Raw genomic sequence first — 12,250 nt, 5'->3', positions numbered from 1 at the left:
TCAATTTTTTTTTTTTTTAAAATATAACCTGTGATATTGTTTAATATAAAGTATGATATTGTATCATGGACTCACGGACTCAAAAAGATAGGGTAGACTCATGTGATCCTAATTCTATATATATATATATATATATATATATATATATATATATATATATATATATATATATATATATATATATATATAAAAATCGTTATAAAAATAATTAATTACGAAAAAATAACATACTTACCAAACGCCATCTTGCTCAAGAGAATCGAGATGAATTTTGTCAACTGGCACATTTTGTTGTTCTTGTTGACGACCTGCTGGTATTTCTTCATTCTCGTTTTCATGTCCTTGGTTTCCTGCATTACTATTACTACCATGTCTTCGTCTCCTCGACGCCATAAAAACCAACTAAATTCTTCAACATTGTTAGAACGGTTTTTCTAACGCGTGCCCTAAGGGCACACGTTAATAGTTGATTAGGCATAGGTTAAGCATTATCATTAGTTAAGATTCCCTCATTTACCTTAATTATCTTTTATTTTTCTCTCTCCCAAATATTCTCTTATCTCCCTAATATTTTCTTTCCTTCCTCCCAAATATTGCTTCTCCCACCGTTAAATTTTTTTCTACAGAAGTTTTGCATCAATAAAACTTATACCAATTTTATGCTCCATAAATCAATTTTTCATCTACCCAAAATCAACAATGAGCAATCTAATCAGTTCTGATGCAACAGACTCTCCTTCCGCAAGGTATGTGGTTTTTCTTTACGTATTGTGTCCTATATAAATTGTTGTATCCTTCTTCGTCCAGTTCTTGCAGACCTCTAAAAGATGGTTGCAAATTCATAGAAACCAGTGTCTAATATCAAAGACTTCGGTTTACAAATCTTGAAAACTAGATCAGTCTACAGGGAAATTAAAAATTTGTATAAATTCACTAATGTTTTAGGGAAGAAATGCTCCTTGTTTGTCAAGATAGCCTGTATATGTCGACTTCGATATGATAAAACTTGCTTTGATTTACAGGGAGGAGGTGCCCTAATATATACTTCGTAATTTGCATGCCAAACATGTATTGGTTGTCATGTTGCTAATTTATTTCAAGTATATAGGATGTCATGTTGGGTGTTGGTGTGACGTCGTGTCTTACGACTGTTCATTTCTTTAGCAAATGATTGATACTTTAATTATACAATAAAAACTTGTGTTTGCAGGTCAAATGTAATTCGGTTTTTTGACTTGAACAATGAACCAGAAGATGAAATACGCCAGTTCAAAAAAAATGAAGTTGTTAAACTAAATGAAATTGAGGAAAATATTGATAGAAACTCTTTTGAACCCTTTGTTGGTCAATGTTTTCTAAGTGAAGAGGAGGCTTATTTGTTTTACGAGAATTTCGCTAGAGATAATGGGTTTTCAATTCGTAGAGGTCGGTTTGAAACTAAGAATGGAAAAATGGTTAGGCGAGATTTTTTTTGTCATCGAGAAGGATTTCCAAGAGTGAAAATGGTAGAGCCGTCTAAGGAGCAGCGAAACAGACCATCAACGAGGTGTGGTTGTAACGCTGTTATGCGTATAACTCTTACAAAATCTTGTGACATTTTTCTCGAAGAGTGGCATGTTACCCAATTTAATTCACATCATAACCATCAACTTTTGTCAGCTACTCAAGTGCGATTTCTTCCTTCTTATCGCTCCATATCTAAAGAAGATGAGCAACAACTTATGATGTATAAAAATGCTGGTCTTTCAGTCAGACAAATAATACGAGTGATGGAGCTCCAGAAAAATGTGAAGTATGGCGATTTACCATTTTTAAAGAAAGATGTTCATAATTTTTTTAGTAGAAAGCGACAAGAGAATTTGGGCAATGACGCTATGGATCTTCTTGAAATTTGTAAGAGCGCCAAAACTGAGAACCCTAACTTTCAATTTGATTTTACTATTGACAATGAGAATATGCTGGAGAATATATTTTGGTCGCCTGCTCACTGCTTTGATTTGTATCAAGATTACGGAGACTCTACTGGGTTTGATACAACTTATAGGGTGAATTTATATGACATGATTTTTGGCATTTTTATTGGCATTGATAATCATGGGAGAACCATATTATTTGGTTGTGCTCTTCTCCGAAAAGAAAGTAAAGCTACTTTTTGTTGGTTGATGAAGGTACACATATTCTATAGATATCCACTTTTTTTTATGTTGTAAAGTTATATTGTTTTATATACTTCTTACGTATTTTTTGCTTGTTGTTAGACTTTTGTTACACTGATGAAGAAACCGCCATTGACAATAATTACTGACCAGGATCCATGGATGTCAGAAGCAATCTCCATAGAAATGCCATTTACAAAACACGCTTATTGCATATGGCATATCACATCTAAATTTTCTTCTTGGTTTACGACTCTTCTTAGAAATCAATATTCGCATTGGTGTTCTGATTTTTATAGGCTTTATAAGTTGGACAATATTGATGATTTTGAACAAGAATGGCCTCTTATGGTATCAAAGTTTAATTTACAAGAAAATAAGCATGTCCGTGGTTTATATGAGATCAGGCGAAATTGGGTGTCGGCTTACCTTCATGATTATTTTTTTGGTGGTATGACCACAACGGGAAGATGTGAGAGCGTCAACAGTTTTGTGAAACGATTTACATCTTCACGATCATGTTTGACTTAGCTTATCAGCCAGGTAAATATTTGAAGTCTGTTATTATTCTACACTTTTAAGAGTATTTTCTTTTTATCCATGTTGATACATTTCTAATTCATTTCTTATCAACTGGCACACCTATAGATTGATCTAGCAGTTGAGGATATTGGGCAAACTCAACTACACCATACCATGTTGGATACATATAGAGGATCTTCTTTGCATACTTCATCTCCGTTGGAAGAGCAAGTGTATAAAGTTTTCATATCATTTTCTTTCAAAAAGTTTCAAGAAGAGTTTGACAGGGCTACTCAATATACGGTATGTTTGGATCACACTCATGTTTTCATTGTTCGACATTATAAGCAGCTACGTACACAGAAGCATATTGTCGTTTGGAATTGCGACAATATTAGTTGTAGCTGTAAGCTTTTTGAGTTTTGGGGTATTCTTTGCCGACATATATTATCTGTGTTCATACATAAAGACCGTTTTGACATACCAGTGAGATATTTACCCTTACGATGGTGTCGTGATGAGTTCCATACAAGGGTAATCGTTCCGCCACTCAACCAAACAGTTTCAGATAGTGAAGTATTGGGTTCTGAAATCATTGATTTGGGCGAGGATAATCACATTCATAATCCTCCGGTTTCGAAAACTAAAGGTCGTCCGAAATTCAGGCGCGAAATAGGTGGAAAAGAAGCTGCACAAAAGCAAAGTAGAAATTGTTCTTTTTGTAAAAAGCCCGGACATAAAATTACAACATGTCCAGAAAAGGAAAACATTCATGTAAATACTGTCCCGGTTGATGCTAAGAAGAGGAGAAAAGACTCCCAAACAAGAGAAGGCTTAAATCCAATTTTTTGTTTAAAGGAGTAGAATAAATTTAGAGACTTAATTGTATCTTTTGAAATTTTATTTTTTGTCTCTTGCAATTTTATTTGAGTTTTTGAAAATTGTTATAAGTGATTATGACTTTCATCAATTAAGTTCAATAAATTCCATTACTATTTTTTTACTGTCAATATATTCTAATTAATTGTATTTGTAGTTGATTAAGAACAGTTATGTACGAGGTAGATTTTTTTCTTAAAAAAAAAAAAAAAGTCAAACTTAATGGCATATAACAACAACCAAAGTGGGAGAAGCAATATTTGGGAGAAAGGAAGGAAAATCTTAGGGAGATAAGAGAATATATGGGAGAGAGAAAAATAAAAGATAATTAAGGTAAATGGAGGAATCTTAACTAATGATAATGCTTAACCTATGCCTAATCAACTATTAACGTGTGCCCTTAGGGCACGCGTTAGAAAAACCGTTGTTAGAAATCAAATAATAGCAACAAAATAAAATATTAAATAATAGCAACAAAGTAAGAAATTGGCAAAGTAAGAAATTGGCAAAGTAAGAAATCAAATAATCAAATAATAGCAACAAAATAAGAAATTGACAAAGTAAAAAATCAAATAATCATATAATAGCAACAAAGTAAGAAATTAAATAGTACTCCCTCCCTCTCGGTCAAGTAATCAAATAATAGCAACAAAGTAAAAAAAATAAGATTGAATAAAAAGTAAGATTGAATGAAAACAAACTAGATTTCATTAAATTAAGCCATACGGCATCTACAACTAATAGTACCAACAAAGTAATAAGATTGAAAGAAAGGGTACAAAACATCTACAACTAATATAAATCCTTGTCATCATCATCATCATCATCACTTAAATTAGTGTTTTCGTTGCGTTCAAAAAGCGAATCTAAAAAATCCTCCTCATCATCTTCTTCTAAATACTTCTTCAAAGCCTCCTCTCCTAACTCTTCCTCATCTTCCTCCTCTTGCATATCATCATTCTGTACTTACATTTCATCTCCTTGCATTTCTTCTTGTTCCTCCTCCACATTTTCATTCTCATCTTCTATTTCAATTATTACTAATGTTGTATCACCATTATTAACATCTTCTTGAAAGATAGATTCATCAGTAGGAGCATCAACTTGTGATCTTGCCTTTATTTTAAATACTGCTGACCACTGATCTTTATCTCTTTTGATATTTGGATAAGGAGCATAGCAAACTTATTCCACTTGATATGCTAACACAAATGGGTCATATTTTGGAAATTTTTTGCTCCGATTAACATCCACAAGTTTATATTCCTTATGTACTTGCATTCCTCTTTCTGAGTTATCTATCCAATTACATTTGAATAAAATAATGTTGTAAGGGTTTTTCTCGCCAGTATAAGACAACTCAACAACTTCATTTAGGGTTCTATAGTAGTCAGCTCCTTCAGTCGAACTCACACACACTCCATTGTTAACTGTCGACTTTTCCTAATCTTTCCCATCAATGAAAGCTCGAAATTTGTATCCATTGATGGAATAACGCTTCCATGTTCTTACTTTTCTTGAAGGTCCATTTGCTAAGGCAACTACAACTGGATCTTTTAAATTATTTACCTAGAATTAATGATAATGAACCAATTATTTACCAAATAATAATATAATTTAAATAAGCATTATAGAATATATATTATTTACTTACTTGACCTCTAAGCCAGTCAGGGAATTTTGTTTCAAATTTGTTCCAAATATCCTCGGCCATAGAAACCTCAGGATATTCTCTTTTGATGTAATCCTCAAACAACCTATTCAAAAATGCCGAATTAAGTTTTGAATTAATTTTTGCATGTTTTACTTGAAACAACGTTTAAAATTTAAAAAAATTTCACCTACCTTTCCATACGTTTCAACTCATCAGAATCACAATTAGATAAAACATAGAGGTGTGTACGTTCATATTCGTTATCTTCCAAAAATCTTCCACGACATTTTTCAGAAGTAGTGCCCTCATGATCTTGAAATAGCTCGGGCAAGGTAGAATACTTCGCCTTTTTCTGACCTATGTCAAGGTCTTTTGCCTGTGTGTCTATATGATCTTCAAAGTAAAAAGAACAAAAATTTGCTATTTCTTCAAGCAAATATGCGTTGCATAATGACCCTTGAACACGAGCTTTATTTCCAATTTTTTTTTTCAAATGATTCAAGAACCTACAAAAAAATTGGTTAAGAATGAATGAAATTAAGTAATAAACTTAAAAGGCTTCGTAAAAGATATTGATATTACCTCTCAAAAGGATACATCCACCTATATTGCACAGAACCACCCACTTTCACTTCATATGGCAAATGAATTGGCAGATGTTCCATTGAGTTAAAAAATGAAGGTGGAAGTATTTTTTCCAATTTGCAGATTCTCTCGACAATATTTTTCTCGAGACTTGTTATTTTTTTAATTTGTACTGATGAAGTGCACAAGTCTCTGAAAAATTGACTAATCTCAGTTATGGCATTCCACTCATTTTTAGGGAGAAGGTGCCTTAAAGCAACCGGCAGTAAACGCTCCATAAACACATGACAGTCATGGCTTTTCAAGCCATGTAGCTTCAACTCATTCATATCGACACATCTTCTCAAATCTGAAGCATAGCCGTCTGGAAACTTTAAATTACATATCCAATCACACAACACTTTCTTCTCGCTCTTTTTCAAAACGACTGAATCCACCTTTCGCGACCTTGAACAAAGTTGTAACATGTCTTTTTGTGCATTTGGGTTCAAGGTTGTCTTGTCTTTTCTATCCATCACCGTGTGAATTAGTTGTTCGAAAACAATTTTCTCAATATGCATGACATCAAGGTTATGTCGAATTAGTAGTGTGCTCCAATATGGAAGCTCCCAAAAAATACTTTGTTTCCACCACCCAATTCGTTTCGCTTTAACCGTTCTCAATTCATGGTCAGATGCATCCACGATTTTTGGTAAATCTTTCACACATTCCCACACTTGTTCGCCCGATAACCTCGTTCCAGCAACATCGTTCTCTATTCTTCCTTTTCGAAAGTGGACCTTATCCTTGCGAAAAGTATGATCAGTGTCTAAATATTGTCTATGACAATCAAACCAACTCCATTTTCTGCTATGCTGAAGCAAGTCAATTTAGTCTCTTTTTTCGTACAACATGGACATGCATTCTCACCAGTAGTTGAACAACCAGATAACATGCCATAAGCAGGAAATTCGTTGATCGTCCATAGGAGTGCGGCTCTTAAGTCGAAGTTTTGTTTCCCAGACACGTCATATGTAAACAATCCCGTGTCCCACAATTGCTTCAACTCGTGAATTAGAGGCTGTAAATAGACGTCAAGGTTTTGTTTGGGACTCTTTGGTCCAGGAATAATTAATGTTAAGAACATAAATTGTCTTTTCATGCATAGCCAGGGTGGTAAATTGTAAGGTGTAAGCATCACCGGCCAACATGAATACAAGTTCCCGAATGGCCCAAAAGCCGAGAAACCATCGGTGCAAAGTCCAAGTCTAACATTCCGAGGCTCAGATGCAAAAGAAGGATGAAGATGATCAAAATGTTTCCACGCCTCACTGTCACTTGGATGAGACATTGTCCCACTAACTCGGAGGTTTTCATAATGCCAACGCATTTGTTCCGCGAGGTTTTTTGTGGCATAAATTCGTTGCAAACGTGGCCCTATTGGGAAATAATTTAAGAAATTTTCGGGGACCCTTTTGCCATTTGCATTCTTTGCACTTTTGTACCTAGCTCTACCACATTTTCTACACTTGTCAAGAAGAGCGTCGTCCATCCAAAAAAGCATACGTCCATTAAAATATGCATCTATCTTTTCATGAAGAAGTTGAAGAGCTTTGAGAACATTTTTGGTTTCATAGAAGTTACGCATCAAAATATGATCTTGAAGAAGAAGGTCTCCCATGAGTGATGTGAAACCATCTACACATTTATGGGCTAAGTTGAATTCATATTTCAGAGTGACAAGCCTTGCAGCCGACTGTAGCAATGAGAGTCGACATCCCTCGTAGACAGGTTTCTCGGCACGTTTTAACATTTGAAAAAAGGCTAATACATTGGGATTTGGAGGTTCATCAACCACCTCGGCATTAAGAGCTTCTTCCCTAATTTGATCAATGCTATCGTGCAACGCATCCTCTACCATATCCCTATAAGGATTGTCAGAGGGCATTGCCATTTCCTCTTCCTCAACGGGGAATTTCTCTCCGTGACACACCCAATCATAATAGTTGTCACAAAAACCCTTTAGACCAAGGTGTTTTCGTACTTCTTGTTCAACTAATAACTTTTTATTTTTGCACTTACTACATGGACACCTAATTTCTTTATTTCTAATGAATTCGTCTTGTTGCTTAACATAATCAATGAATTTATTAACCCCTATTACGAATTCATTCCTTAATTTTTTATTGGAATCCAACCTTTCATACATCCGGTTTCGTTCTAATCTCTTCATTGCAAATATACATATATATTAGTAAATAAAAATTATTAATAAAAATGGTAAGAGCATTCATAAACTCATCTTTGAATCTTTCATACAACAACAACAACAACAACAACAACAACAACAACAACAACAACAACAACAACAACAACAACAACAACAACAACAACAACAACCACAACCTGCAAAAAAATACTTTCAGTATTGGGGTCCTTATCTCTCCAACCTAAACCCATCTTTGAATCTTTGATACCATTAGTAAATACCCAATATTTGTTCTTGATTGTAATGAGACAAAAATTCGGCAGCACTTCCTTACAGTTCTCCAAATACATTATTTAGAATGAATTCTCACTCTACATATGTATTCGGAGAACATTAAAGGAAATGTCAACCAAATTTTGTCTCATAACAATCAAGAAAAAAATTGAGTATTTACCACCTAAATGGCATAAAAGATTCAAAGACAGTCCCAAAACGGGGACTATTCAAGAATTACACCTAATGTGTAATCCCTGAACGGGTACTAGGTCAAAAATATATTAACAATCACAACACAAGCATAAGATGAATTAATATTTGTAAAAAAAATACACATGACACAAATGTACACAACTTATCAAAACAAACTTAATAATTACTAATAAACCTTATAAAACTAAGCAAAATTAGAGTAAGCATCCTAAAATTGGTTTAAACATCATAAATTGGCTTTTAACTAAACTAAATTAACTACCCTAATAATCCAAAATATCCTAATTGTCTTTTAATTAAACTAAATCATTTTAATAATCCTAAACTTAATTAAACTAAGGATTATAAAATTGATTTAAACATCCTAAATTGGCTTTTAACTAAATTAAACTACCCTAATAATCCTAAACATTCTAAATTGAATATTAATTAAACTAATTTATTTTAACAATCCTAAACTTAATTAAACTAAGTATTATAAAATTGATTTAAACATCCTAAATTGGCTTTTAACTAAATTTCACTATCCTAATAATACTAAACATCCTAAATTGGCTTTCAACTAAACTAAACAATCCTAAACATCCTAAATTGGCTTTCAACTAAACTAAACAATCCTAATAATACTAAGCATCCTAAACTAATCATAATTAATCAAAACAATAACCATAAACCCTAATTAATCAAAATAGTAAAATAAATTAAACAAACCTTATATTAATTAAGAGAAGGAGACAAGGAGAGGGAGCGGCGGCGGTAGGCAGCAAGCGGCGGCGGTGGCAACAGAAAAAAAAAAGGGAAAGGGGAAGGAGAAGAAAGGGGAAAGAAGAAGAAAGGGGAAAAGGGAAAGGAGAAAGGAGAAATAGGAGGAGTGATTTGGGGAGTAGGGTGGTGGTAGGAGTGGTGGTGGTGGGAGTGGTGGTGGTGGGATTGAGGGAGACGGGTTTTAGGGAATTTTTAGGTAAATAATTAAAGAGTGATAATGAAGGAGAAGGGATCCGCTGCTGCCCGTATAAAGAAAGCATGCGACGGGCTTTCCGTCGCAAAAATAAAATAATAATAAATCCTGCGACGGAATTTCCGTCGCAGGCATAAAATAATATTATTTTTCCAGCGTGTTAAGAGGTGTACAGGTGGACACTAAAAAATGTCTGCGACGGAAATTCCGTCGCAGGAAAAATATTATTTTAATGCAGCGACGGAATTTCCGTCGCAGAATTTAATATTATTTTAATATAGCGACGGAAATTCCATCGCAGACCTTCCCGCCATGTCAGAAAATTTGGCGGTCTTGGAAAATAGGCTGCAACGGAAAGTCCGTCGCAAGTCCGTCGCAGATTCTGAGGTCCGTCGCAGGATCCGTCGCAGGTTTAAATTTGCTACGGGTTAATCTTCCGTTGCAATGTGTCCGTCGCATCGAAACGTTTTTTTTGTAGTGTCAAAGATCCACGACCCATTAGAAATGATGGAGTTGAGTATAGCACCATTAGAATTCATATTTAGAGGTCATGGCACTCCTCAGGGGCCTTAATGTAGAACAATTGTCAGTCCAAAGACAAATAGAGGACCCATCTCCAATGGACCACATGAGATGGTTCTTAAGAATAGGAGCACCGATACCCACATTTTTCCAAATGTGGGAACCATTCCTAAAATATGACTGACGCGGGAACAAATATTTGCTATGCATAGCAATAGAGGCAAGGGAAGTCTTATCAAAGAGGATTTTCCAGCTCAGCTTGGTGGAGTAGGCATCATTTAGGGGGCGGGCAACCTTAATTCCGAGGTCGCCAAGAGTCAAGGGTTGGGTCACAAGATCCCTGTTTGAGAGGTGAAGTTTCCGAGAGGATGTTCCCGACCAAAGAAAGGTGCGCACACATTTATCAATGTCACTAAGGGTGAAGGCAGGGAGGCGGATACATTGCATGATGTGAGAGGGGATGGCATTTAAGGTAGATTTGATAAGACAAAGTCTACCCGCCTTGGACAGAAAGCGGGTTTTCCAGCTTGACTACTTTGATTGAATAGCCTCAATGATGAATCAGAGGTCAGACTTCTTGGGTTTGTTTCCCTTAAGAGGAAACCCAAGGTAGGTACCAAGGTTAGTGGTGGTCTTGATTCCAAGGGAGGTCTCAAACATATTGATATCCTCCATAGGGGTGTGCCTCGAGAAAATGATTTTGCTTTTTGAACAATTAATCTTCTGACCCGAGGAGGAACAAAAGCTGAGGAGAGTGTCCTGGAGGGCACACAAATTACGCTCAGAGTCACGCCCAAATAAGAGGATGTCATCAGCAAACATGAGATGGGAGAATGAGACTCCCTCTTTCCCGAGGGGAAAAGGGGGCCAATCCATGTCTGAGCACGACTGGTGGATGAGGGTTAGACCTGGCAAAAGTATACCGAACCCGAAAAACCGATCGAAAATACCTGAATCGACATTTGACCGTACACCCGAAAGGTATTACTGAACTTCACCCCGAAACCTGAATCGACCAGAATTGATTCGAAACCGAACCGAATTTGTAATATTCGAAATAGACCCAAGATCAAATGAACCCGAACTGTTTCAACCTGAATTGTTTTAATCCGAACCGATATATATCTGAACCAATTTCAACCCGTACATTGATGACATAAACCCAACATTGAAACCCGAAATGATCCGAATGTACCTAGGCGTCACATCTATGGTGTCTTTTTGTACATCAGGGTCACCCCTTTGACGTCAATGAATTAATATTATATCGTAGTTATACAAAAAACATTATTTATTACTTTTTTTTAAAAAAATTATTCGTATTATATCGAATCTTTTGCATAAAGACCTAATCCCTTGACATCCGATCCGATTATGACCTGACTCGAATCTTATCTGCTCTGATATTGACCTGACTCGAACCTTATTTGCACCGATATTGACCCAACTCGAACCTGAACCGACCCGAAATATCTACAACCGATTAAAAGTGAAAACTGAATTCAACCTGAATTGAACCGAACTGAAATTGAAAAAAAAGATAAACCGAAATAACCCGATCCGAAAGAACCCGAACCGAAACTGATCCGATTGACCCGTTTGCCACCTCTAATGAGGGTAGAGAGAGCCTCTATGCAGATAATGAAGAGATAGGGGGAGAGGGGGTCACCGTGCCTAATGCCTCTAGAGGGGGAGAAGCTAGGCAAAATAGTCCCATTGAAGGAAACCCGGGTGGAAGAGAAGGAGATGCAGCTCATGATGAGGGAAATTTTATCTATATCAATTTGGGCATGAGAGAGGCAGGAAAAAATAAAATCCCATTCGAGACGGTCAAAAGCCTTTTCAAGGTCAAGTTTGAGAGCGAACCAACCTCGCTTGCTTTTAGAAGTGTGCATGGAGTGGAGAATTTCAGTAGCAATGATATAGTTAGTATCAGTTCCCCTTTCAGGGATCGAGCTACCTTGGTTGGGGGAGATAATCTTGTGCATCAACGGCCTCAGCCGATTGACAATGATTTTGGTAACAATTTTATAAGTGGTGTTGCATAGACTGATGGGTCGGAAGTTAGTAATGGTTTGGGGGGAAGGGATTTTTGGAATAAGGGTGATAGCAGTTTTATTAATACTTTCAAGCATACACTTTGTGAGGAAAATGCTTTGGATGAATGGAACTGGTGTGTAGTCGTTATTGCTCGTTAAAGCTTTCAACCAAAACAATATTTATATCTTTACAAACTACTCTTAGTAGAGTGATAAGCAAAGGTCGGATATCGATTTAAGATTTCAATTTCAACTAGT

The 12,250-nt window shown here is 35.7% G+C and overlaps 1 protein-coding gene across 1 annotated transcript; it reads left to right on the top strand.

Moving 5' to 3' along the window:
* The first annotated feature begins 699 nt into the window (after positions 1 to 699).
* LOC141651391 (protein FAR1-RELATED SEQUENCE 11-like) lies at positions 700 to 12,001 on the top strand. The gene is made up of 5 exons (XM_074459106.1): positions 700 to 746; positions 1,211 to 2,168; positions 2,259 to 2,507; positions 2,805 to 3,381; positions 11,592 to 12,001. Exons 1-5 carry the CDS (start codon positions 700 to 702, stop codon positions 11,999 to 12,001), a joined length of 2,241 nt encoding a protein of 746 aa, XP_074315207.1.
* The last annotated feature ends 249 nt before the right edge of the window (positions 12,002 to 12,250 follow it).

This window comes from Silene latifolia, chromosome 4, assembly GCF_048544455.1.
Source record: "Silene latifolia isolate original U9 population chromosome 4, ASM4854445v1, whole genome shotgun sequence".
Classification (NCBI taxonomy): Eukaryota; Viridiplantae; Streptophyta; class Magnoliopsida; order Caryophyllales; family Caryophyllaceae; genus Silene; species Silene latifolia.
Note: the sequence above shows the minus strand (reverse complement) of the source record. Positions and strands in the feature narration are given on the sequence as shown.